At 36.1% G+C, this 24797-nt stretch overlaps 4 protein-coding genes across 4 annotated transcripts; 2 read left to right on the top strand and 2 right to left on the bottom strand.

Annotated features, from left to right (window-relative positions):
- Positions 1–188: 188 nt before the first annotated feature.
- Positions 189–7232, bottom strand: Ir93a (Ionotropic receptor 93a). The gene is made up of 15 exons (XM_018452541.1): positions 7136–7232; positions 6879–7037; positions 5824–5919; positions 5319–5468; positions 4315–4538; positions 3938–4102; positions 3536–3703; positions 3024–3257; positions 2781–2951; positions 2337–2411; positions 2038–2185; positions 1439–1790; positions 1023–1154; positions 575–732; positions 189–487 (listed from the first exon to the last, which is right to left on the bottom strand). Exons 1-15 carry the CDS (start codon positions 7230–7232, stop codon positions 390–392), a joined length of 2427 nt encoding a protein of 808 aa, XP_018308043.1. The 3' UTR covers positions 189–389.
- Positions 7233–10364: 3132 nt separating this feature from the next.
- On the top strand, positions 10365–13871 carry Dok (docking protein homolog). The gene is made up of 3 exons (XM_018452501.1): positions 10365–11016; positions 11611–11784; positions 11901–13871. Exons 1-3 carry the CDS (start codon positions 10945–10947, stop codon positions 13329–13331), a joined length of 1677 nt encoding a protein of 558 aa, XP_018308003.1. The 5' UTR covers positions 10365–10944; the 3' UTR covers positions 13332–13871.
- Positions 13872–16367: 2496 nt separating this feature from the next.
- LOC108725516 (DNL-type zinc finger protein) lies at positions 16368–17438 on the bottom strand. The gene has a single exon (XM_018452566.1). The coding sequence runs from the start codon at positions 17118–17120 to the stop codon at positions 16602–16604; it is 519 nt and encodes a 172-aa protein (XP_018308068.1). The 5' UTR covers positions 17121–17438; the 3' UTR covers positions 16368–16601.
- A 407-nt stretch (positions 17439–17845) lies between these two features.
- Positions 17846–24710, top strand: LOC108725579 (uncharacterized). Its single transcript, XM_018452678.1, has 5 exons — positions 17846–20836; positions 20931–21056; positions 22230–23811; positions 23979–24150; positions 24293–24710. Exons 1-5 carry the CDS (start codon positions 18225–18227, stop codon positions 24514–24516), a joined length of 4716 nt encoding a protein of 1571 aa, XP_018308180.1. The 5' UTR covers positions 17846–18224; the 3' UTR covers positions 24517–24710.
- The last annotated feature ends 87 nt before the right edge of the window (positions 24711–24797 follow it).

Below are 24797 nucleotides of genomic sequence, written 5' to 3'. Positions count from 1 at the left end.
TGCGTAATTACGTTTAAATAATCGGTTTTTCCTCAAGAATAAAACTTATACTAAGCATAAAAACGTATACTTTACATCAATTTGCAAAGATCATTTTAAAATTTACTTTAACTGTAAAATACAGCTGTACAACTGTAAAATAGGTAACTGTAAAAGAAAACTTCTGTGTCAGAAAACCGTGTCGCCTAAGTACATAATTTACAATTAAATAGTCGGTACATGTAGCTCGAGGAGTCGCTCTATACTTAAGCGAGAATGGTCCCTGTAATTAACATTAGATATAAGCAACGATAAAGTCTAATTGCGCATGCAGATGTTCTAGCCGTGAAGCTATTTCGCGAGAAGTAGAAGCGTATTTAATCTATCATCTATCCTCGGCTGCGTCCGATTCAAGAGACAAAAGGCTGAATCAATTTACGCCGCTTCGACACTTGTCGCTTATGGCAGCAAAACTCGCAGCATAGAAGAAATATCGATCCGATCACGCCTGAAAAGAGCACAATGAGGAGTCGCTTTTACTTCCACGAGATGTTATTACACTTCCCGAACGGCGGTATCGCAAAAAACACGTTACCCATGAAAAGCACGAAAAATATGCCTTGCATATCCGTGACGTTTACTTTGCGCTCTTCTACGCCCTGATTGGCGAAGTTGTCCGAACATTTGTCTTTCACCGGTATTTGCTCTGTTATCCACTTGTTCATTAATCCAGACTCGTGCATGCGGTGTAACCTGAATGACGAAGCTTATTCGGTTAATTATTCGGTTAATTGGCTTTGGCAAAATAGCAGATACGGATGGGATTGTTACTGAACTAAGACAGTTACAAAGTGACGACTTATCGATAACAAAGATGAAGCTATGATAAACAGAATTTACGTACAATTTACATATCATTAAAAGAAAATTGATAAAAATTACGTTAGAAAGATTGATGATAATAAAGTACAACAAACAATTAACAGTAATTATTTTACTGTTGTGAGATAATTAATGTATAATGAAACAATTAATTAACTTACTCAGCGTTGATGATTTTTGTGTAAGGACTATCTTTTGCAATAATCATCGCTATGGGCTCGTCCATAAATTCATCAGTGCTCAAAGAAAAGGAGCATTCCTTAGTTAATAACAGGTCACTTCTCATCAAGAATCTGCTCGGGCAATGCATCATTATCGTCATTCCTATCGGACGGACTAATTCATTCTATATGTTCGATGTATGTATGTATATACAGAATGAAATATTTAAAAAACCGTATCTCCATTTATCACGAAATTCTTCAAAAAAATAATTATAACGTTTTATATAAGCTAAAGATATAGGGATATTTACTTTATCAGATTTTACACAATGTTTTCTGAAGAAAAGTTTTTGTAAATTTATAAACAAAATGTTTATTAAAAAATATCCATTTTTTTAATATTACGAAATTACCTCAACGTGCTTCTCCAGTCAATTAACACGTGCTTGCCCGCTTTTATCTGCTTAAACATTTCCACTTCTTGTGTCATGTTATGAATTATAGCCCGCTCCAAAAGAATATGATACTTTTCTTCTTCGGCATTTTTTAGATACTGCTCTAAAAAGCTGCCATTAGGAAAGCCCCAGGTTAATTTGCTTTTATGAGCAATAAGATCATCCACGGTCAGGATGGCAGAATCCATATTTGGGAATGTTAGGAACGCGACCAAACTTCCGGAATAGGTTGCTACCAAGATCATCACAACCAACCACCAGACACCAACCAACAGGCGAGCGCTATCGGAATGGGGTAAGTACATTCCTCCTAAAATCATTCGTAAACACTCTTGTATGTCTCCAGAAAAGGAAAATACGATTTCATATAAAAATAAGCGTAAGATGAAACAATTTTTCTTCAACAAAAATCTTAGAAAATTAGTAATTTGAAAAAATATTTCATAACAATGAAAAAATATAAGAATAAAAATGACGGAAATATGAAAAAATGTTTTAATCTGCGTTACACCTTAAATGAAATAAAAGTAACGCTTCCAGAAACAAGCGGATGCTACCTTGCTGAAGAAGGGCCCCGTAGACGTTCCATATGCATTGCCTGCAGGAATTGAGTCCCGATGTCTTTGTGCTGCTTGGACTGTACTTGTGAATCATATACAAGATCGGGCCCATTATAATAATGGATGCTGCCAGGCAGACCCACGTCTGCAAGCAAAACTAGCACGCTTAAAGGCGTTGCAACAAATACATTATGAAGATACAATGTCGCTCTATCAAATATACATATATAATGCATTATGTAAACTTTAATTTCTAGAAACGTAAAATTGCTGCGGCGTAGAGATGCATATTTTACCTCTTTGGTAAAGGGCGCAGTGAACAACAACGCTCTGGAAAGTTGGCCCGGTTTTGCAGTTAGGAAGCTATATGTCTGCATAAAAATTGGCAAGGTAAAATTGATTTGTTCTTTTCCGTGATCATTCACGGTGTACGCGCAAGCTGCAAGAAGGACCTTTTTATCCAGAATCATATCTATTATCTGCGATGGCATTTCTCTCGTTGTCGACATTAACACCTAACATTTGAAACACTCATTATAGTAAAACATCGAGAAGTTATCGAAAAATTAAATGCTATGCATAAATTGAATAAGCTTTAGAACGAAGATCGTAAAATAAAATGTTACATAATTTATAGTTCAAATAATACTTTAGATTTTTATTATTTAGCAAAGAAATAAATGCTTTGTTCACGTTATGAGCATTCGATGAAACTTAAACTTTGTTATACGTAGCTTTACCGCATTGGCTACAGTATCGTTATGAGTGAACTTGGTCCGATTGACCGCCGGGCTGAGCACACTATAGGTAAAGTTCAATTTTTTCCCTAGGTATTTCACAACGTCAAAAAGGAGTCCTCCGTATTCCTTTTCGCCAGAGTTAGTCAACGAAATAGTTTGCCACGGCGGATTCTATGTAAAAGGACGAAATTAATTGTCCCAACGGGCGCAGTTAGTCAGAGAATCAAAGAGGTCTTTACTTACGTGATACGTAGCGATCGGTAGGTTGATCCCTCGAAAACCGTGTATTATGTGCGGAAAAAAAACATCTGTAAAATTTGCACCTAGGATGGGTATCCACGTTCCCGATTCGATCAAGTGCGCGACGTTCTTGCCGTGAACGAAGAAGTTGCCCCACGTTATGGCCGAAGCGAATCGCCAAAACAGACATTTACCACAAACACCGCCCATAGAAAAATTATCTTCGATAAGCTTTATCTGGAAATAGAATATGTGTAGAACTTCCTTCAAAAAGATGGTATAGATACGATTTCTCGCGAGAATTAACGAGCCAAATTTTTCAGAAAAGAAAATTTCTTAGACCTAAGATCTAAGAACACTACAAGTTTAGTAAAAAAAAACAAAGAATTTAATTTTCTTAAAATCTCAGAAATTTAATCAATCTATATTTATGTGTGTGTAAAAAAATAACATGTATAGATTGTCAAGAAAACTATACAATTACGAATGATATCGAAAGAATAAAAAATACGAACTTTGATACTTTTGAGAATTTCCTGACGTCTTTCCTGCTTATTTAATCGAACGAGTTCGAACTCCTCATCGGTCATATGACTGTATAATTCTATTTCAATCATCAACGACATTTTTAAAGCGTTACTCAAAGCCGAAATCAACATCTGGATATGACATTTTAAATTGACCTAAAAAAATTCTCTTTTTTTCTCCAAAATACATAACAGAAGAGAGACGACGTAAAAGAGAGTATAAAATATTTAAAAAGTCTTTATATAATCTTTTGCAAAAAGATGATAAAAAATGACTTTCATAATAAAATCTGCATTAATTAATCTTATTTGGTTATTTAAATTTTGAGCTTATCTCATACGTAGTTAATGTTTAAACATATAATAAAAAAAGAATAATTAATAAATTACATTGCAATATGTATCGTTGTCTGTCATGTTGTAAATGAAAGCTACATTGCTGCCTTCCGTCAATAAATCGGTGAAAGTGGTAATATTTGTAGAGTTTCGTACTACACTATCAGTGATGACATACAACCACTGGCTGTCGGGTAGAGCCATATTTAAAGACTTTGCCTAAATATATCAAATTTACAATTAAAGATCTCAAGATAATTAAAATAAAAGTAAGTCGTATTCATAATTAGCAAGTTTCCTCGCATTTTATATTACAGAAAAACAATTATATAGCCAAATAAATCAAGGACCTAATAAATTATGAACATATTATTTTATTCTAGCTTTGAATTAGTGCGAAATATAAACAAAGAAGTTTCTATTCATCTTACAACTTCCATAACATCGGCCGCTGTGTCTATCGTGACGATTACCAGAAAGCATTTTCCTAATTGTTCCACGTGAAAACTCTCAAGCATGTCTTTTATATAGTACCTTCTATCACGTTCAGAATTAGCGTGCTTAAAGGCAAATAATGCTCTGGTGACCAGGTTAAATTTTTTGTTTGGCAACGGGCTCGACAAGGCTTTTGTGACTTTGCCTATCGTGTCCCTATCTACAAATTGTCATAAATAAAACGTATTTTCATGAGCTGTTTGCATGTTTTCAGCGAAGATGCCGAGAAGTAGGATGAATGTACCTGTGGCCATCTTAAACATTTCTATAACTTTAAAAAAAATTTTTTTAATAATATATAAAAAGGAGATAGTATTTACTTAAATACATTGTTCTCTCAATGTCTTAGTTTTTAATATTCAAAAAAATTTTAGGGAAAAAAGCGAATGTATAATGAAAAAGTTAAATAGTTGTAAAAATTCCATTTTGCACTATTTTTGGCCATTTATATTATATATTATATACTTATAATATATACCTGTGGTCACGTATGATGCTAATTTTTATCATTTCGCGATAGGCCAGGAAACCGGAAAAAGTGGCCAAAATAATTCAATTAAATAAAAATGCTCGAATTGCTGTCAAATTTGATACTCGGGGATTTTTGAGGTCGCTGATTTCAAATCCGAACTCAAAATTTAGAAATTACTTATTTTATTAATTAGGTATTTAGTTTTATTAATTAGTTATTTAGGAATAACTTATCACATTATTAAACAAGAGAAATAATTACGCGCATATGTCGCGATTGATGCGCACTAGAGCCAACCTCAAATGAGAAAAATCTAAATAACGAAGATGGCCAAAATGGGGGCAAACGGTGCATTCACCCTAAGTAACAAAGATGGCCAAAATGGCCACAAACGGTGCATTCATCCTAATGTAGAGAAAGATTAAAATAGGATAGAAAGATGAACGATTAATGCTTAAATTGCGTCACCGAAAGTATCGTCGTGCAGTATGTTGACATTGTTCCAGAGCAAAGCGTCGATCGTTCTTATATCGAAGAAAATCTGGGATAATTCTTTGCCTGGCAATATTAAGGGGATACTCACACCCTCCGAATCAGGAAGTCGTGGACAGTCCTGGTCTTTAAATAAATATAATAAAATATACGATATTTTATGATTTTACCAACTTGTATTCGCTATTTAACAAAATCTCGCAATATAATGAAGCACAGCATTAAAATCTCTACAGATATATGTTGTATGTTGCATTCGGTTTGAATGAGACAAAATGTATCACATTGACGTAACGCGATGCAATTTAACGGACGGTAGATAACAAAATCAAGAAGAACAAGATAACGATATTTGCAAATACCTAGCGAGTTAGTCACCAATTATACAATTGCGCGATTCAACGCCTAAATTTATATTCGTCTCAACGGGTAAAAGAAGAATTTTCATGTACAGTTTTACTGAAAATTTCTTTAAACATACCTGTTATTGCTAAATGTATGAGCTCCTCTTTACGCGCTGCATCATGAAGGCTCCACATTTGATAACATGTGGCCACGGATAAAAGCACCGTAAAATCTTCATATGTATTAAATGTAAATAAAATTTTTTAACTTAATTGATTTAGGTTTATATACAAGCTTATAGATTTAATTTAACCCTTAAACTCTTTTTTGGCATAACCGGCTTTCTTTTTTCAATCCTCTTTCCATTGCTTTTTTTATGAATAAGAGTATATGTATATTTGCTTGGTAATATTAAATTTCATTATGTTCTTTCATTATGTGCTTTAATGTCTGGTACATTGATTGAAAACAAATTTTTTATAAACATAAAATAACAATAAGGGCTACGAGCTAAATTATGATATAATTTGGCTTGTAGCCCTCTTATTGTTATTTTATGTTTATTTATTATTATTGAGCCACGTTATAAAATTTTTTATAATACTCATTTTTAGGAATGCACCGGATCGTAAAATTACCGGATATCGGATATGTCTTAAAAAAAAAACCTATAGAGAAAAAATTGTAATTTTGCAACAATGTATAAGATATTATAGCATTATGAATACGCATACTTATTTTTAGAACATTTATATAATAAAAAATCAACAATTTAATGATATCAAATTTCAATCGGATATATTCCCGAATATTAATGATATCCGACTATCCGGTAGGATAGTAAAAAGTGCCGGATAGTACCGGATATCATATATTTTCCGGTTCATTCCTACTCATTTTTATCAAAGAGATAAGAATCGTATTGAGCTGGGTATATGCCAATTATTGTTCTCGTAGTATGGTGTTTTGTATGTAATGATTCTATATTGTCTGTACCGTACTCTTATTAAATATATGTACGTAATTACAATTGTTATTGCTAAATATATTATAGATAGAATATTTCGAAATATTTTGAATGTATAACTCACATAATTCACTGCACATTATAAGTAACGCTGAAGCAGACAGCATCATATAATTGCAATAATATTGAAATACTATACTTATCCAATATATTTTCGTTCTTACCTCGAAGATTATTTATCTTTGTTCCTCGAAAGATTTGCACGTCAATGTCAGCCATATGCATTTCTTCCTTCGTAATTGCCGTAATGAAGCTGTAAATATTTTTTACTATGTCGCGATACTCGGCCTTATTATCGAAGAAATTCTTGTCGATAACGACCGCTGCAAGATACAAGGAACATTTTATTACAATATTAAAACAGTGTCGATATTAAAAATAATATAAAACATAAAAGAGGAAGAAAAAAAGTCATCCATACCCATCGAGGCATTAGAAGACATCAGCGACGGGAAGTCACTGAAAGCGTCACCCGAATTTAAGGTCCACACAAGAAAGAAGACGGAAATCATATCCATCGATAGATCGTATTGAAGCCCGTCGTGCCAACCGGTCGATATATAAGCGAGAACATTGTTCAATAATATATAAGTTTTATTACTTTCGCCAATTCATTATTATCGCATTAATCGGAACTTCATCAAGCCCGGTCGAAACTCAATCGTAGACTGAGCACGCTTCGGTTCCGTAGTTTGTATCATGAATCAAGGAAAAGATCGATTCCTTTAATAACTTATCGAAGACCGATCGAATCTCATCGCAGCTTGGAACGGGGTACATTATTGGCCTACATGAATTAAACTGAATTGGAAAAATCATCACGGGAAAATAAAATGCGTCAAATATTCAATCGATGTTTCCTTGGCCTGTAAATACTAGCCACAGGAAAAATTGTCTTCCCTATAGTTATTTCAGATTGTTGAGATAGAAAATTCTCACGACCATTGAATATTGTTTCATTTAACAATACGTTGCGATTTAGTAGTAATTGATATATATTTCAGAGGTTATTGTGTTATTATCTGAAGAATAATTGCATCAGTCGCTTTTGGTGGAAATACAATGTACCTTTAGTAATTCTAACTAATATTTTTCTTCTTATGATCAATAATGCTCTTATCAGATATTATTAATTTTTATTGCTCAAAAAAAGTTTTATTAGATATTGACGATCTTGATTTTAAGTGTTAAAAAGTGTATTTTAAGATGTTTCTATTAAAATTTGTAATTACACATTTTTAGTAAAAATATACAATTATATGTGTATTTTAAATATAACTGCAGATAATGTTATTGCACAAGGATATAAACTGTTTTTGCGAAAAATAAATTTGCAAGAGAATAAAAACCGTGAAAGTAAAAAGGTTTGACCATCTAACACCAATGCCTGTATTCATAGTCAGACTTTGTACTTCCTTACTTCCTTAGAAGGATTCCTTAAATTTATCTTTAGATGCTCAGGAGCCAATGAAATAATTCGTACAGCATTTGAAGACAAATTTAAGGAAGCTTTAAATGTTAAGCTTAAAGCCTGACTATGAATATGGATACAAATGTGTGGAAAAATCTTTGATCATTTATCTTGAGATTTTTATAAGGGGTCTTCGTTAAAGATGTTATAATATTTTTATTTGCTTCTCGTCGGTTTATACTGTTTTTCTTTAAGCAGATAGAATTTTTTTAAATATTTTTTTTACAATATAATAAAAGAAAAATATTTATAGAGTAAATAATTCATATAAAACACTTATAAAATAATTATAAAATTTTTAAAAACTTGAAGATTTCATTATACTCTCTACCAAAATTAATGTTAAATGCAGTAAAAGCAGTATGTAAAAAGTAGAATATTGTTAACAAAAAGTCAGGCAAGATTAAATGAGTTTTTTATTACTGAATTTTATTATATATAATATTATCTGTAATTACTCGATATCTCTTGGCGGAAGACAAAAGGCGAGAAAAGTTATAAATGCGTTGCGGTCTACCACTTCTCTCCGTCCGATGTTAACATGTGATAAGAACCATTGTCTGCATTCTATTATAAATGCCTACGCATCAGGAATAAAGAATCAAAGTGTTGAATCGGAAACTTCATTGCAAAACATTTAAAAACGGACTATATATTTTTTATTTAAATTCTATGCATTTTATTTTCAGTAGAAAAATATATAAAAATTCATTTTTATACTTTAGTTCAGAAGTATACTTAATTATAGACTAATATGAAAAACATATTTAGATTATATAATTACTTCCCGGGAAAAAATGTTTCATATATAATTATATATAAAATATGTCCATTTACATAACATTTTTTCCCGGAAATTGTAACAAATATAATTTAATTTTTAGCGCACGAATTACCGCGCAGAATTTTGTACTCTCACTCGCGCCCTTATTAGATAATTACTTGTTGGTAAAATCTCGAGAGATTGATTTTTATTATTTAATTGTGTTGTCAGGGCTGGACATGTGTATTTGAAATACTTTTATTTGAAAAACAGTATCGGTAAGACAATTATATTTTGTATTTTGTGTTTCAAATGCTAACATTGACAATCAACCTTATTATTTGAATCAGGGCCGTAGAGAGAAAAACCGGGCCCGGGAAAAGAAAATTACGGGCCCCTATTTCGCGCAGGTATTACCCCCAACCAGGAGCGGCAGATTTAGCAAATTTTGTAAAATTCACGTATATATAAATATTATCGAGCACCAAGATCCGCTTTAGACCGCATTAGGCAGTTTTCTCTTATTGTTTGATTTCTTAGCGCTTTTGACTATATTAATGTTTATCGTACTTTAATTTTATAAAACATTTTCAAATTTTTAAAATGAATTTTTAATTTTAAAATAAATTTTAAATACCATAAACATTTATTTGATTATTTAATATTTTCTGAATTTTGCAATTAATTTTCAGAAACGAATATACGAACTTTTTTCTTACTCTTAAAATATTTTGTTGATCAAAACAAATTTTCTCATTTTTTACTTTCATAATATAATTTCTTTCTAAAAATTTCCGATTAAATAATAATTAATTTGTTTTCCGCAATTATTCTTTAGATTATACATCAGCTGGAAGAAGTTCAAAAGTAATCTGGTAGGATTGAGATAAAGTGTTGGCTCCATAGGTAAGAACTAATCATGTTCAGTCGCTCGGTGAGCAGGCTAGCTGCTTTACAAACTTGAACGCGCTCTATTGTTTCGAAAACAATGAGCATTTAGAAAATCGGGATCCTTAAAAAATCTGAGCCCCTCAAAAAATCCGGGCCCGGGGGGAACCCCCCCCCCCCCCCTCTCGTCAAACCTGATTTGAATTACAAAATACAAAAAGCTTTCAATCTTTCGATTTTAAATACAAAATACATAACACTTTTATGTAATCCGCTGAAATAAAAAATACAAAATACTTATACTGCAAATAGTGTGTTTTAAATAAAAGTATTTCAAATACATGCCAACCCTGATTGTAAATACTCCGCTCCGTACGGAGTACGCTGCCGGGGCCACGCTGGAGACATCAGCGCGAGCGATTCGAACGACATCGTGCGTGCGCGCGTGCAGTCCGGTGTGGTATCCGCCCGCGCGTTGGTTGCACGCAGCGCGGACGTGTTCGTCGCAGTCCGTCGCCACGACGAATTGGGTGTTTGGGGAGTACGCTCGAGTACGCTACGCGTACGGCGCGTTGCGTAGCGCATGTGTCGCACTGTGCGTTACGCGGAACGTCATACGCGTCGTACGCATACAGCGCGGTATCCAGCGGTATCGGCATACTCGGCATACGGAGTGCTGGCACTGTATACTGGCCAATATTGGCTCGTTTGACGATTCTCTCGTTCGCGTTAGTCAGCCTAGTCACACGTTGGCGAAGTGTTATAATATCTCCTCTCCTCTCTCTCTCTCTCTCTCGCTCTCTTTCCCCGGCCTGGCGTGAAATGTCAAGCGTCCTGCGTTACCATGGGCTGAATCTCGCCGTGCCGTAGCTGTCAGATCGCGCGAAGAGGCGAGAGGACCGCGTACCCGGGAAGTATCCGGGTGAGCGACAAGCGGAGACGGGAAGGCCCGAGTGAAAGTGGAAGTAAAGTCGCTCGATTCGGGTCTCTTTTTTTCCCCCTTTTTCCGCTGCAAACGTATTTTCCCAGCGGACGGAACAAAGGGTTTTCGCCCGCGAGAAGGCGACCCATCATCGCGCCGACCCGTGCCGATGTTCGATCGCCAGCGATGGAGCCCGAGGAGCCTCTCATGCAGGGGATTCTGCTGCTACCGCCGCAAGGAATGCTAGGCCAGCTCAAGGTTGGTATTCACGACAGAGATAAATTCCGTGGGATGCACCACGTTGACGCGATACGCGATATCGCGCGCGACGCATCATCCGTGTAAACGGTTGTTCCTCTCTCCTTTCCCCTCCTACTCTTCCCTTTTTTTTCCGCGCTCCTCTTCCGCTGCTTGACCTGCAACAGGTACACAACGCACGCCACATGCCAACACACACCCTTTAAACGGTCGTTTGAAATATGCAGGAACGAATTACAGTTTACATTCTGTCGCTCTTGCATTATTTAACTTGGTAATTATTCAGTTTAACTCTCCTCAGCTTCTTCAATATTCTCTCTAGCGTCCATTTCTGCTATGTAGATTAACTTTAATCTCTAAACATTGATAGAAATGAGTATAAAACTTTTAGAGTGAATCTTACTCTAAAAAGTGAAGTCTCTTTTAAAGATTAAAAATTAAGCTACTCTTTTTCAAGACTGGCTGAATTTTGACCTTTTTTTAGAGTGAAGATTCCATTCTAAAGAGTTTAGAGAGCCGATAAAATATGTTTATTCTATATAAATTTATATAACAGGAAGATTTCAAGCAAACATAAACAGCCATTTGTTTCAGAAAACCTGGCACAAGAGATTCTGCCAGCTTTTCAGAACGAGTAACTACGGGATCAAACGTGTTGAGATCTATGACAATCAGGAAGAAGCGATAATGCAGTCCCACTCTCCACGCATCATCACGCTGGATGCCTGTATAAAAATTGCACCCAGCAATCAGTCGCACGTTTTTACCGTACGTATTTATTCTGCCATCGAATTCGTTTCGTGTGTCTAAACAAATGTTTCACTGTTAACTGTCTCTAAAACTGTCTAAAACGACAGCTTTTCACATGTCCGTATCATACACAGGTAGTGACTAAATCAGGAATACACTATTTTGGCTGTTACTCGGAAATTGAGATGACTCACTGGATCACGGCGTTCCAATTAGTCGCATTCAAGGACAGTGTATCGAATCAAATAGAAGAAAATAACGATCTGTATTGCACTAGTGGAGAAGGTGTATTTTCCGTGAAAGTTGTAGAAACGGATGCGTCTAAGCGGTGTGGATTGGAAACAAGAAACTATACTTTGATTGTTGCCACCGTGGACATGAAGCTGATGGACGGTGACATTGTTCTCTTTACATGGCCATATAGGTATATCAGGAGATACGGATATAGGGATGGAAAGTTCATCTTCGAGGCCGGGAGAAAATGCGAGTCCGGCGAGGGATCCTTTCGCCTGGAGCATGGTAGCCAACAGGAGATCTTCCGATGTATGTACGCCAAAATGAAGTCCATGAAGAAATTATTGGACGAAGAGAGTAATCCAAACATAGAATGCAACGACACCCAATTCCAGGCAGCCTTATCTATGGAGCCTGGCTCTCGAGCGGCTTTACCACCCTCTTCAAACAATTCTAACAATTTGATTGATATAGATTTTTCTACGCAAAGTTCTCAGAAGCCCTTGACTTCGTCGTCGAGTATGGATTCTACAATCTCGTCGAGCAGATCGATAAATAAGTCCAAGCCCGCCAAACCACCACGAAAATACGTCTTCCCTAATATGCTCGAAAAAAAATGTCTCGACTCGACGGAATTCCTAGATTTGCCTACATGCGGAGAATATAAAAATGTAAGCCAAGGTAATTCCCCGGAATTATCTCATAAGAGTATCGGCAGTGTCATGCGCGAGAACGAGGAGAAGCACTCGTACGACTTAGTGGAAATTAGGAATGACGCTTGGAAGACGCATGGTATCGATAGCGTACATCATACGGAAAGAGTAAACTCAAGTCTACCTGGCGAGAGAGATAAGGAAAACGATAACGACGATTTGCAGTATGAAATTATGATGCCGATACGGAATCACGATGCATTCCAAAATTCGTGCAAAAGTAAATGCGGCGATAACGCAATTGTCACGCCATCGGCGATACAAAGTGTCGCCAAGACAGACGAGTCGGATTACGATAAATTAGAACACTTTGGATCCGCGACAAAACTTAATCAGAAGTCTACGTACAAGTATACGAATTCCTCGCAAAGCATACATTCCAACGTCTCCCATGGGGAAAGTTCTAATCATGTTAATCCGACGTGGTCTAATTACGAGCTCGTCGAAGATATGTCCGCTGTCAGGTTAGCCGACGACAGCCATCTCGGTTATGGAATTATCCGGAAGAAGCCGGATATTTCCGACACAGCTTCCACGGGTAATACCGCGGGTGGTCCACAGCATAAAGTTTTCAACAACAGCGAATATGCAATTGTATCGAAACCAAAAAGGGTGTAAAATACCCATACATTCGAGTATCCTTTCAAAGTACGATGATCATGCCACAAAAATTCGCTTCTACAAAATTCTTATCTTTTTGTAATTAATTATTTGTAAGGATATGAAGAATATGCTAGTCTACACCGCGTGTGGTGAGAATAAAAGTATTTCTCTTGCTTTATAAAATGATTGACACGCGTTGCAAAATGATAAAAATAATTTCATTATTTTCGCATTGTCACATCTGTCCTATATTTTTATTCTTTTTACATTATTTTTAGAGACTAGTCTTAATTGCTAATGGGTGCTTTCCAATTGCAATATCCCTAGACACTTTCGTGCACACGGCGACACAAGTTGCGTTAATACGGTCCAATTGCCCGTTATCGTCGACAACACCACACATCTGTACTCAGCCGAGGGTCATGTAAGCTTGTGTTTTCTAGTGACAATTACATATGTTACTAACCGCAACGGCTATAAATGAGATTGGAGAACGTTGAGTGGCCGGCACTTTTATTTTTTTTTATTTAATACAGGCGGAAAAAGTTACATTTAATCTAAGGCGTTGTCTACAATATGCGAAGTAAGCTTGGTTTAAGAAGTAAGAAATTGACTAATCACAGTCGATTGTGAAAAGAATAATTGGTCTTCTTAAACCAAGCTTACTACGTGTTTATTATTATAGACGGGCCTTAACTCTATCCGAAATGGATCGAAACCATGCACAGCGTACACATTCTGTTCCAATTGAATCATGCACAATACTAGACTTTGTGCATTCCTGTGTACGTTTGTGTTAAGATGTGTTAAGCAATTGGAAAGTACCCATTATTATAGATACGATATCTAGAAAAGTATAAACGTTCAAAAATTCCAGAAACATTTGTGCCTTCGTATGAAATATATTCTAATATTGAGTAGGAAATCTCAAAGTGATTAATATTTTATCTAATTGCATTCGACTGATTTATCAAAATACTTGTATAGTGCCTTATAGAAACAAAAATGTTTTAATTGATGCCAAAATGACACTAAATCGTTGTAAACATGCAAGCGCGTTAAAGTCTTTTGATATTGAGTATATGTATTGGTGTACTTAGAAATTTATTATTATATATATTACAATCATAATTTTTTATTGCTACTATCATGTCTATTTTCAACTGTATCAGTGTTGTCGCTCTTACTTCACTATTGTTATATATATATATATATATATAGATAATTCATTTTATTATCATATCTCTAAAAATTTAAAAAATACATTTTTCTATACAGGCATGTTATAAATTTGATTCATTTAAACAGTGCTATCATTTTGCTTTAAACTATCAATATATAAATATGTACATAATTTGACACAAATGCTTTCATAAAGAGATAATTAACAGATCATCACAATTGGATAAACTTATAAATATTTAATATTATATGCTGCCGTAATTTTATATACACATATTGTATATGCATAATGAATATTAGTGCTTTCATCGGCGATCGAATCGATGTGCCTTAATATAGATATTAATCCTATGAAAATTATTATATTGGATTTAAAAGAATATATTTTAAAATATTAAAAGTACAAAAAAATGTTTTATCAGATGAAATGGTGTATACTTATTATGTACTAGGAATTAAATGCCTATACCAATCGAAGCTGAATATTTAATGCTTTAAATAATTCATTGTAAATTATATATATACATATACTATATATGTACATGCACATATACTATATTTGTAGTTATTCGAATCGCGCGCCGAATTGGTTTTCCGGACTTATAAACGCAATTAAACTACAGTAATAATATCACGAATTAAATTGACAAGCAATTTTTAATAATTTTTGATGCTCAATCAGGCATCATATTAAAAAGATGTTAATGTGCTGAAAAACTAAATTAATTTATTGCGACAAATATTACTTCGGCCGAGAGTCGAATTCGGATCTCTTGTATTCCGTACGAGCGTCCTAAGCCTTTAGACTACTAATTATTAAAAATTGCTTGTCAATTTAATTCGTGATATTATTACTGTAGTTTAATTGCGTTTATAAGCCTGGAAAACCAATTCGGCGCGCAGTTCGAATGACTACGAATATGGTATATATACATGTACATATATAGTAAATATATGTACATGTAAATATATAATTCATATTAAATTATTTAAGCATTAAAGATCCAGCTTCGACTAGTATAGGCATTTAATTCCTAGTTATTACATGTATGATCTAAAATAATATTCTTATTGTCTTATTACGTACATTACAAATGTATATGAGGCACATGGACTATTCACTCGTAAGAAACTATTATTATTCATTATGTTTAAATTAATGACTACAAGTCATATGCAATAATGGTATAAATAAGAATAAATACCTACTTTTATATATTTTTTCTATTTGTAGATTCTTTTTACAAAATTGTATAAAGTATCAATGATTTTAAGAATTTGTTGAGAAACCATTTGTAATAATACCTTTGTGCCAAACAAATGGTCTACATTGATTGAAATATCGATTAATATATATATAAATAGATAATTATTCATAAGAGAATACATCGTGTAATATGGTTCAATTAATATAAATTAATAATAAAAGTGTTGAGAAAGGCTACGAACCATAAGAAAACAATATGTAAATAATAGATATAATATAATTAATAAGAACAAACAAATTAAAAATAATACAAAACGTATTATTTTTAATTTGTTCTTATTAATTATATTATATCTATTATTTACATATTGTTTTCTTATGGTTCGTAGCCTTTCTCAACACTTTTATTATTCATAAGAATTGCGCCAATTGATAAATTCTAAAATATATTGAACAGACATGTAAGATAAAAATTATTTTTTAAAACAAGTATTGTTAGACTACTTCTAGCAGATATAAGTATATTTAAAAAATATATACATGCGTAAGGTTGATTCTTACATGTAATCTTCTACTTCTTTTGTTTTTCAGATATCAGTAATGTAAAAAAAAAACAGTAAATATCAGTAAATGTGAATCTACAGATGAATTTTGTTGTTTTAAAATTATGTTCCAACCACAGCGCGACAATACTTTCACCTAAACATAAATTAATGATTTGTTTCAGTATATTCGACATTTATAAAACTTGCATACATTTTATGGCTGTATTTATTAACGTTACATATTATAAACATACAAATTCTGCAATAAATTTATAACAAAACATTTTGTACTTGCCTACACTTATATTCTACTTTTATTTGGAGAATAAAGGCTAGCATTCAAAAGGAATTTTAACTTCCCTGTGATTTCTCAATCATTTTAATTTTATCAGAACATTCGTCGTCTGGTTTTATTTCATCAGCATCCTTGTTCTGCGTCTTGAACTCCTCCTTCGAAATGGCCTCGTAATAGCCATCCATATCATTTATTACCTTTCGCACAGTCTCTCCCTTCAGTTTCATGATTCTTTCGATATTTGTTCTTTTACCGATTTCCGAGAACCATCCTAAATTATCAGCAATAAGATGATTGTTCCTGCAACCGTCGCATCTCACTATCACTACTCCTTTATTGTACGCCAGCTTCGATATCAGCTTGCTTGTTTTCATTTGGCATTTCTTGCATGTAAACATTAGCCTCATCTTCCCCTCTAATTTGCCCAATTCTATACGAGTGCCACTGTCCTCGTGAGTAAATCTCACGTGATGGAGTGCTCCGGTGACGCTTGGTTCGCGCAAAATTGGAGCGTGACAACGTACTGCATGTCGAGTGCACACCACACGTGCACCAAGACGCAGAATGGGCAGCATCTCGAGCTTGCATTAAGAGTTCCTCTAGGAACACTAGCTTGCGTACCCGACGACGTCGCACCGCGTTCTGTCACGCGGTTTTCGTGGCGTAAAAATAAAATAAGCTTCGCACGTGTCCGTCAGCCTGTCAGAATTATCGAAATTTTATGACGTCTACGCCTGAGATCTTCCAAAGAATAGCGAGAATCTGCGAACAAATTAAACGACTGTACTTATGACTGATCCCACGGCCAATTGCATCATATGTTCCCTCCAATCTCCAGAAACCTCGTGTTTTTGAAATATCGCAGTAAACAATACTGCCGGTCCTGTAAGAAGTCTGTTACTTTCAGCCATTTTCAATGTTTCCTCCTTTTTTCTCCAACATGGATGGAAAAGAAAGATAGATAAACGGTGTAAAAAGTTCAGCTGAAAAGAACAGATCTATGATATAACCTCAAACTTGAAAGGATTAAATTATTTATTAACACTGAAAATATGTAAACCAATTTGCTCTCAGTTGCAACCAGTATTATTATTAGACTATTATTATTAGACTATCATTATTAGTACTATTATTAGACTAGTTTTCCCATTGAAATTATTGAAAATAGGAAATAGACGGCGATGATAATGCGTTCGTAAAACTATCCTCTTCCATCCGCCAATCGAGCGGGAACTCGAGAAATCCGGAGTTGCGTTCAAAAACTCATCCGATTATAATGTATTTAAAATGAGCAGTGGATGTAAACAAGAATTTGATTTGAACGGTCGTAACGTAAATAATTGTAACTGTCATCACTTGGATTACGCAGTGCGTAGCAAAGCGGACGTACCAAGCGGACATTGCGTCGCGAAAAAACCCACGAAGTCGCTGAGGATTGTTATTTCGACGTGAATATTCGAGTCGCCAAGTGACGCGCATTTCCGCGTCATAACCTACAAACTTTTGTTGACGATAGATGCTAAAGCGATTTATAAGTATTAAAGCGGGCTAGGTATGTTTTCGTTCGATTGTTGCTCGCCGAGCAACGAGAATTTACAGGACGATTGAACGCGTCGGCGGGACCCGGGGATGAGAGGCCGAGGATGCGAGAGAATGTATCGTAGACAGTTAGTATTAGTATGGAATACGACTCGGAATCCAGTTACGAGGGCCGTCGTCTGAGAGACTTGGAGAATCCGGACGAGCCGGCGCGTGAAAAATGCAACGACGTCCCGGCGTCGTGCCATTCGCCGCTGTCGGTCAAACCGCCCAAGTTCAGACCGCACCTCTCCGACAAGAAGAGCCTCTCCGCGCAGGTAATGGAATATTATCGCAAGTATTCCCAAGATCTTAATTTGGATCAGTATTTCTCGCTACCTGTGTCGAATACTCCGCAGGAGGCTATTAAGAATTATTACAGCTTGTACGAATTAAACGCCCAAGTGGGTACATCCAGCAGACAGGGCTGCGTCGGAGAGGAGTACAATTTGAAGCCCTGCGTGCCGAAAGAGAGGCGTAGGTGGATAAGACCCCCGTTGATCGGGCAGTCCTCGAACACGGATCCTTCTCTGGATCAGGCCTCGTCCAGGTATGTTCAACCGTTGATAGATATCCAGACGCCATCGCCAGATCTCAAGCGTATTACCCCGGAAACGATACACGAGGAGAGGAACGAGAGTCAGGAAAAGTTTCCGGAGGTGAACGAGAGAAAACTGTCCTCTCCGACCTCCAGCGTGGCATCCTATAAACCACTGGAGTGGGACAGCGGCGCAGACGTCGGTTACTTCAATTCACACGCTCACAATAAGCAAGACGACAAAAAGTTGAGCACCATAGAACGTATGGCTTTAGCACGAGGATGCTCCGCCGCCTTACGATTAGATCCGGAAGGTACCACTGAATCAGGGATGCAATCCGGGAAGAACGCGACGGCACCGAGTGGTTTAAAATCGTCCACGGCTCCCGATGCGAACTCCACGCCGTTAATCGGAAATGTTTCGGGATCGGAGAGCGAGATAGAGATAACACCTATTGTAAAGAATCATTTGCCAGGCATTATAACGGGAGATGACATAAAGTCACAAGAGAGACGCGTTCCAAGTGATCCCATGCAATTGAAAGCTGTAGTAAGGCCTACCAGACTGGAGATACACGACACTCCCACGTCGACGTTTAAGGTTCCATTAGCAAAATATTCGACGGTGGAGAAAAGGATCGTAAATAAACGCAAGGAAGTCATTCGTCCATCGAGTTCGCCATTGAAGAAAAGCATCTCGATGAATGTAATACCCCCGTTATCATCGAAATGCTTGTTGAAGAGGAGCCAGAGCGAAGTAAATCTTCACGTTAAAGAAAGGAAAACTGTATTTCCTCTAATCTTTAACTCCACGTCCTCCATCTCTACCGTAGTGAATAAACCCGCCACTTGCGACAAGGTGATACAAACGAGTCCTGATGTGTGCACTCAGGAATCCATTGGCGTGCAGGTTTCGGATTTTGAAGAAACGAAACCGCCGACAGTGGAGAAGGATCCTAATCTGCAAACGGCGATACATTCTATTTTGAAAAGGTCTAAAGGTACATATAAAATTAAAAATCCGAGAAAATGCGACGTTTCTCGTTCGGCAGGCGACACCGAGGTCAGCACGGAGGCGAAGGAGAGCCAGAAACGTCGAAATAGCTCGGACATCTCGCAGAACGTATCCACCTCGGCGACACCGCAGCCTGATGAGACGGAAAACGTATCCGGGAGAGCCAATAGTTTCGAATATTTTCCGGGACACACCTACGCGAACGTTCCAAACGGAAGGGACAGCCACGTTTCCTCGGATACCGGTAGATCGAACTCGACGTTACCAAACAGCAGTTCCAGTGTCAACGATAAGCTCTGGGGAGATTCGGACAGCTTGGTTCGAGATTTGGAGAGAAGCGTCAACATCTTGAAGAGTCTCGTCGACGCTAATAAATGCGACAAGCAGGTCAAGAAAAGACTGATACAGCACGTGATTAAGCGACTCATAACTGCGAAATATACAGACGACAAGATAGAGCATAATTTGGAGGATAACGTTCCTTGGAATCCGGATGATGCCAGGAACAAGGTATACCGAGCCGAGCTGCTTCAGGCCCTGACGAACAAGCATAGCACCACCGAGTCCTCGGATGAGTGGAACCTGCAGAAGAAGGACATATCCATGCAGAAATCGATGGGGACTACCAGCGACGTCATAAAGGAAGTCGCGTTAGAGAGTAGTAACAGCGACAAGTTTGACCGACATACTGATAGAACGGAAATGGACGGTAGGAAAGCACGATTAGGATTGAGAACGGATGACTGTCAGCAAACTAGTAATACGCCAACGGATCCCGATAAGAGCGAGAGCTCCGAATGCTTTGTGCCTCAGCGCAATCATAAGAACGCTAAGGTAAATGATATATTTTGTTTCAAGGAGAACTGCAAACTGCCACACAGAGAGTCAACCACGACGAACAGTATACCACCGGATCACAACAGGATCTTACTGGACGCCGTCGTAAATAACAGAAGAACACCAGTCGAGTCCAACAATAATACGGATAATAATACCGATTGGAGATTACCGACGACGTCGTCTGAAAGACAATTTGAATTGAAGAAGTGCAGCATATCCGAATCTGGTGATTCCAAGCTCGTTAATTACGCCGAGATGGAGAAAAGAAATCAACTTATTTGGATTACAAATGAGATTAGTCATCTCTGTAATTTAAAAAAGTATGTGTTGCTCTGTTTTCTAACTTTTTCATTTTAGCAAACTCCGTTTTTTTAATCTTATATCTTTTAATTTGGATTTCATTCTATTTGCTAGATTGCTGGAACAACCCAGGCGATTGGAAAGACCAAAATCATCACCAAGAAAATCTAAATCGGCGAATCTTAAGTCGAAGCAAACAGCGATACCTAGGCGGGAACAACGCGCGGATGCCATGCATAGGTAACTCGTATTTGTTTATAATATATTGTAATGATTGTACAATCTGAGCCGATATTTATATCACAGTAAAAAATATTTTGTATTTGTGTTAGAAACGGTCCACTCAAATCCTTGTTAAAATTTTGTGTTGAATTTTTAACATATCCGAGTTTTAATTTAACATAATGTGATTATGTTATTTGAATATTTTATGTTAAATTAAAATTTAACTTTTCTTAGTGTTAAAATAACATAATTTATAGGTAAGTAAACAAATAACATAAAAATAATGTAGTTTTAAAATACAAATTCTAAGAATAAATGAATAAAATGTGTGTTGATTTAATATATTATAAATGTTAATTTTATTGAAGAAACATGTTCTGTACAACTAGTTACATATTTTATATGTAAAAAGATACAGATATTTTGTGTTATTTTCTCTTTGTAACAATAAATATCTATATATTGCATATGTTAAATATCACAGAGGCATTGTCTAAACTAAAAATAGCATCTAATTTCAGTTAAATTTAACATTATAAATGTATCAATTTAACATAAAAAAATTTGTTTTTAAATTGTGTTAAAATATTACGCTTCTTGTGTTAATTTTTTAATATAATATTTGTGTTACTTTCTAACATTTATTTTATATAAGACACTCTTCCCGGAAAGTTGAGAGGTCCCAGGTTCGAACCCTGACTGAGGTAATACTTTTTGCAATAAGTTTCTTTCTCTCTTTCTTTCTTTCTAATCTATTTAGGGAGGATTAATAATTTAGGGAGGATTATTAGCGTTTCAGAATGATTGTGTTGAAAGTCCGAAAGTTATCTGCGCGCAATCATATCTGGAAAATAAATTGATTTAATAAAGAATATAATGTATTATTCAAAACGTCTAACTTTGACTGATCATGGCTTTCTTTCGTATTTGATATATTTATCTTATGTTAAATTAACACAAAAATTTGAGTGGACCGTTTGGGACATATGAAATGTGTTAAATTTAACACAAATTTGTTTACTGTGTAGTCCCGTATTAATACGACTTTGTGATTGATTTATTTATGACATCTTAAGACTATACTAAAACAGTCTTAAATATAAGAACCGAATACTATGAATACCAGCTACATATAATGCAGTGACTGTAATTCGTACAATCTAACACCATTAAATTTAATGTTCTCAGGAACATGTCCGACTTGCGGGAAGATTCCGTTAACGAGCCATGGTCGTCTCACTGCAATTTGGCGGCGTGTGAAGCCGCTGGCGATAATGTGGTTCAGAGGATCATGAAACGCAACAGTTGCACTCAAACGGCCACGGGCGTGGCCAGTGCTTATTCGAAGACTGGCGGGGAGATTGTGTCTGTTGGCAGAACGCGGAGATCTGCGACGAAACATATCGCTGTCGGCGTGCAGACGCTACCTCGGGAAACATTATCAACACCGGTGACGACAGAGTCCGACGTATACGATACGAAGTACGCGAATCTTCAAAAGCCGTGTGCGCATTATCAAAACGACACCAAGTGCAGAGATCAGTCGTGTCAAACGCACACCACCCCAGTTGTACAACGGACGTGCACGCGATGTAAACAGAGTTCATCCGAGACGGCTTTGATCAAGTCGCGAAAGGGTCATCAAGAAGACGTGCCGCCAGCCGTTTCGCAGCAGACACAAACAAATTATGCGAGCGACAACAGCGCGACGGAGTCGGTTCATCATCGTATATCGCAAAGTAGCAGCGTCCAGCCGAAACAGAAAGAGGCTAAGAATCAAATCAATGCGTCAAAATCAAAATGCAATTGTGCACATAGCGTTTATCCGTCCATAGGTGATAACAAGGGCGGCTCGAGCACTGTTAAAGCCAAACGGACTGAGTATTACAAACGACCATTTACGACATGTCCATTGTGTTTTAAACAGAAGCCTGTTACAGATGTTAATAATACCGTCTGCAGTGTATGTCAAAAGAACCCTTCCTGTACCCACGGTAACATTTCAGGGGTAGAACAAACCTGTGGAAATGCTTGCGAGTGTGATAATGTCTCTGCTAACGACGCGGATAGGAGGATTGTCATTGGAAAATCCCGACAAAACTACAACGCGGAAAGTCAGAACAGAATACGCGCGCTAAATTACAGCGAACAGAGTGACACGGGGAAGATTTGTAATTGCACGAACGATTGTGCTGCGTGCCATAATTCGGGAACTGCAGAAACACTGTGCGAATGTTATACGGGTGGTAAAATCGACAATACAAACGGCTTGTGCCGTTTTGACTATCATCTAAAGATAGGAGAGCGTCAACCGCAGACACAAATTTACTCTGACAGTTCGCAGAATAGCGACGTGAATCAACAACGTAAAGTACAAAGTAGCTTAAAATGCAATTGCGATGAGGCTTGCTCCTGTAATGATAATCAAGCGAAAGACATTGTCAAAGGGAAAGCGTGCAAGAGTTACACATCTAAACCAAATTACGCGGATGATACCAGTATTAACGAGACTGAGAGAAATTACAAACATTGCCGCGTGTGTGGTGCCATATATCAAAATACCAGAAAATGTGGCTGTCGTCAGACGTATCCCAAAGCTGTCGCGTATGAATTATCGTTTACAAAAACAAATGCTTTGAAAAATGAAATCTCAGATATACCAAAAGTCTTCAAACAACCGTTGAATGCAGGAAAATCTGATAGCTGTCCTTGCGATATTATGAAAAGAAATAATGCCAGCAAAAGTCTTCATCAAACGAGTACATTACAGGTGAAAATTTGATTTATTTTAATAAATGAGATATTCGGATATTAAATCTTATTACTTGAAATAATCTTTATTTGCGATGGCAGTATTCTGAATTAAAATTTTTTAATTCAAAGAGGATAGATAATACTGCAGTACAGTTTTTATTAATGACATTAAACCGATTTTAGGATTATTTATCTAGGAATAATCCTGAATTTGTGGGCAATGCGGAAACACGCCGGCAGTATTTGTCGGAAATATGCCAATTGCGCGAATTGAGGAAAGAAAAGCGAATACAGTTATTGGCGATAGCTAGTATGTCCAACGTTATTAAATCCGCACCAATACGAAAGCCAACAGGTAAGATTAAATGTGTCTAATTAATAATTTACATTTTATCTTGTAAATATGTCTAATTAATAATTTACATTTTGTTATACTTTGACAAAAATTTGCAAATTATAGCTTTATACCATAATTTTTCGTAAATATGTTATTGCAGTTTACATGCAGCGAAAAATTACCGATGAGGAGATGAAGGAGAGATCACGTAAACGATATCTCCGACTGAATGAAGTGCGATTTAAGCGGCGGCAACAAGAACGGCAAGAGGAAGCTCGTCGAAATAAGCTTATGGCAAAAATTTTTTGCAAGAGATTGCAGCAAAAAGTATTGAGGGGCCAAGTAGATTTATCTCAAAGCGTTAGCGTTATATCTAATTTATAGTATTATTGGCACCTACTTGTGTAGAATGCTGTTCTATTTTCGCAAATGAGCGATACATACCATGACAAGAGCTATCTCACAGATTTTATCGAAGTTTTGTTACTATAATTTCTGCAGCAGGATTAGAATTTACATGTTAAAGAGATATACTTGTAATACATAAAATATAAGAATTTGACGAGTTTTATAATAAAATATTGTCAAAATTTATTCCGAGAGAAACATAATTGATAAAAAAATTATATTGTTATTTGTTATCGTTTATTTTTATTTTAGAAGTT

Source organism: Mycetomoellerius zeteki, unplaced genomic scaffold (assembly GCF_001594055.1).
Source record: "Mycetomoellerius zeteki isolate Tzet28-1 unplaced genomic scaffold, Tzet1.0 scaffold35, whole genome shotgun sequence".
Taxonomy (NCBI): domain Eukaryota; kingdom Metazoa; phylum Arthropoda; class Insecta; order Hymenoptera; family Formicidae; genus Mycetomoellerius; species Mycetomoellerius zeteki.
Note: the sequence above shows the minus strand (reverse complement) of the source record. Positions and strands in the feature narration are given on the sequence as shown.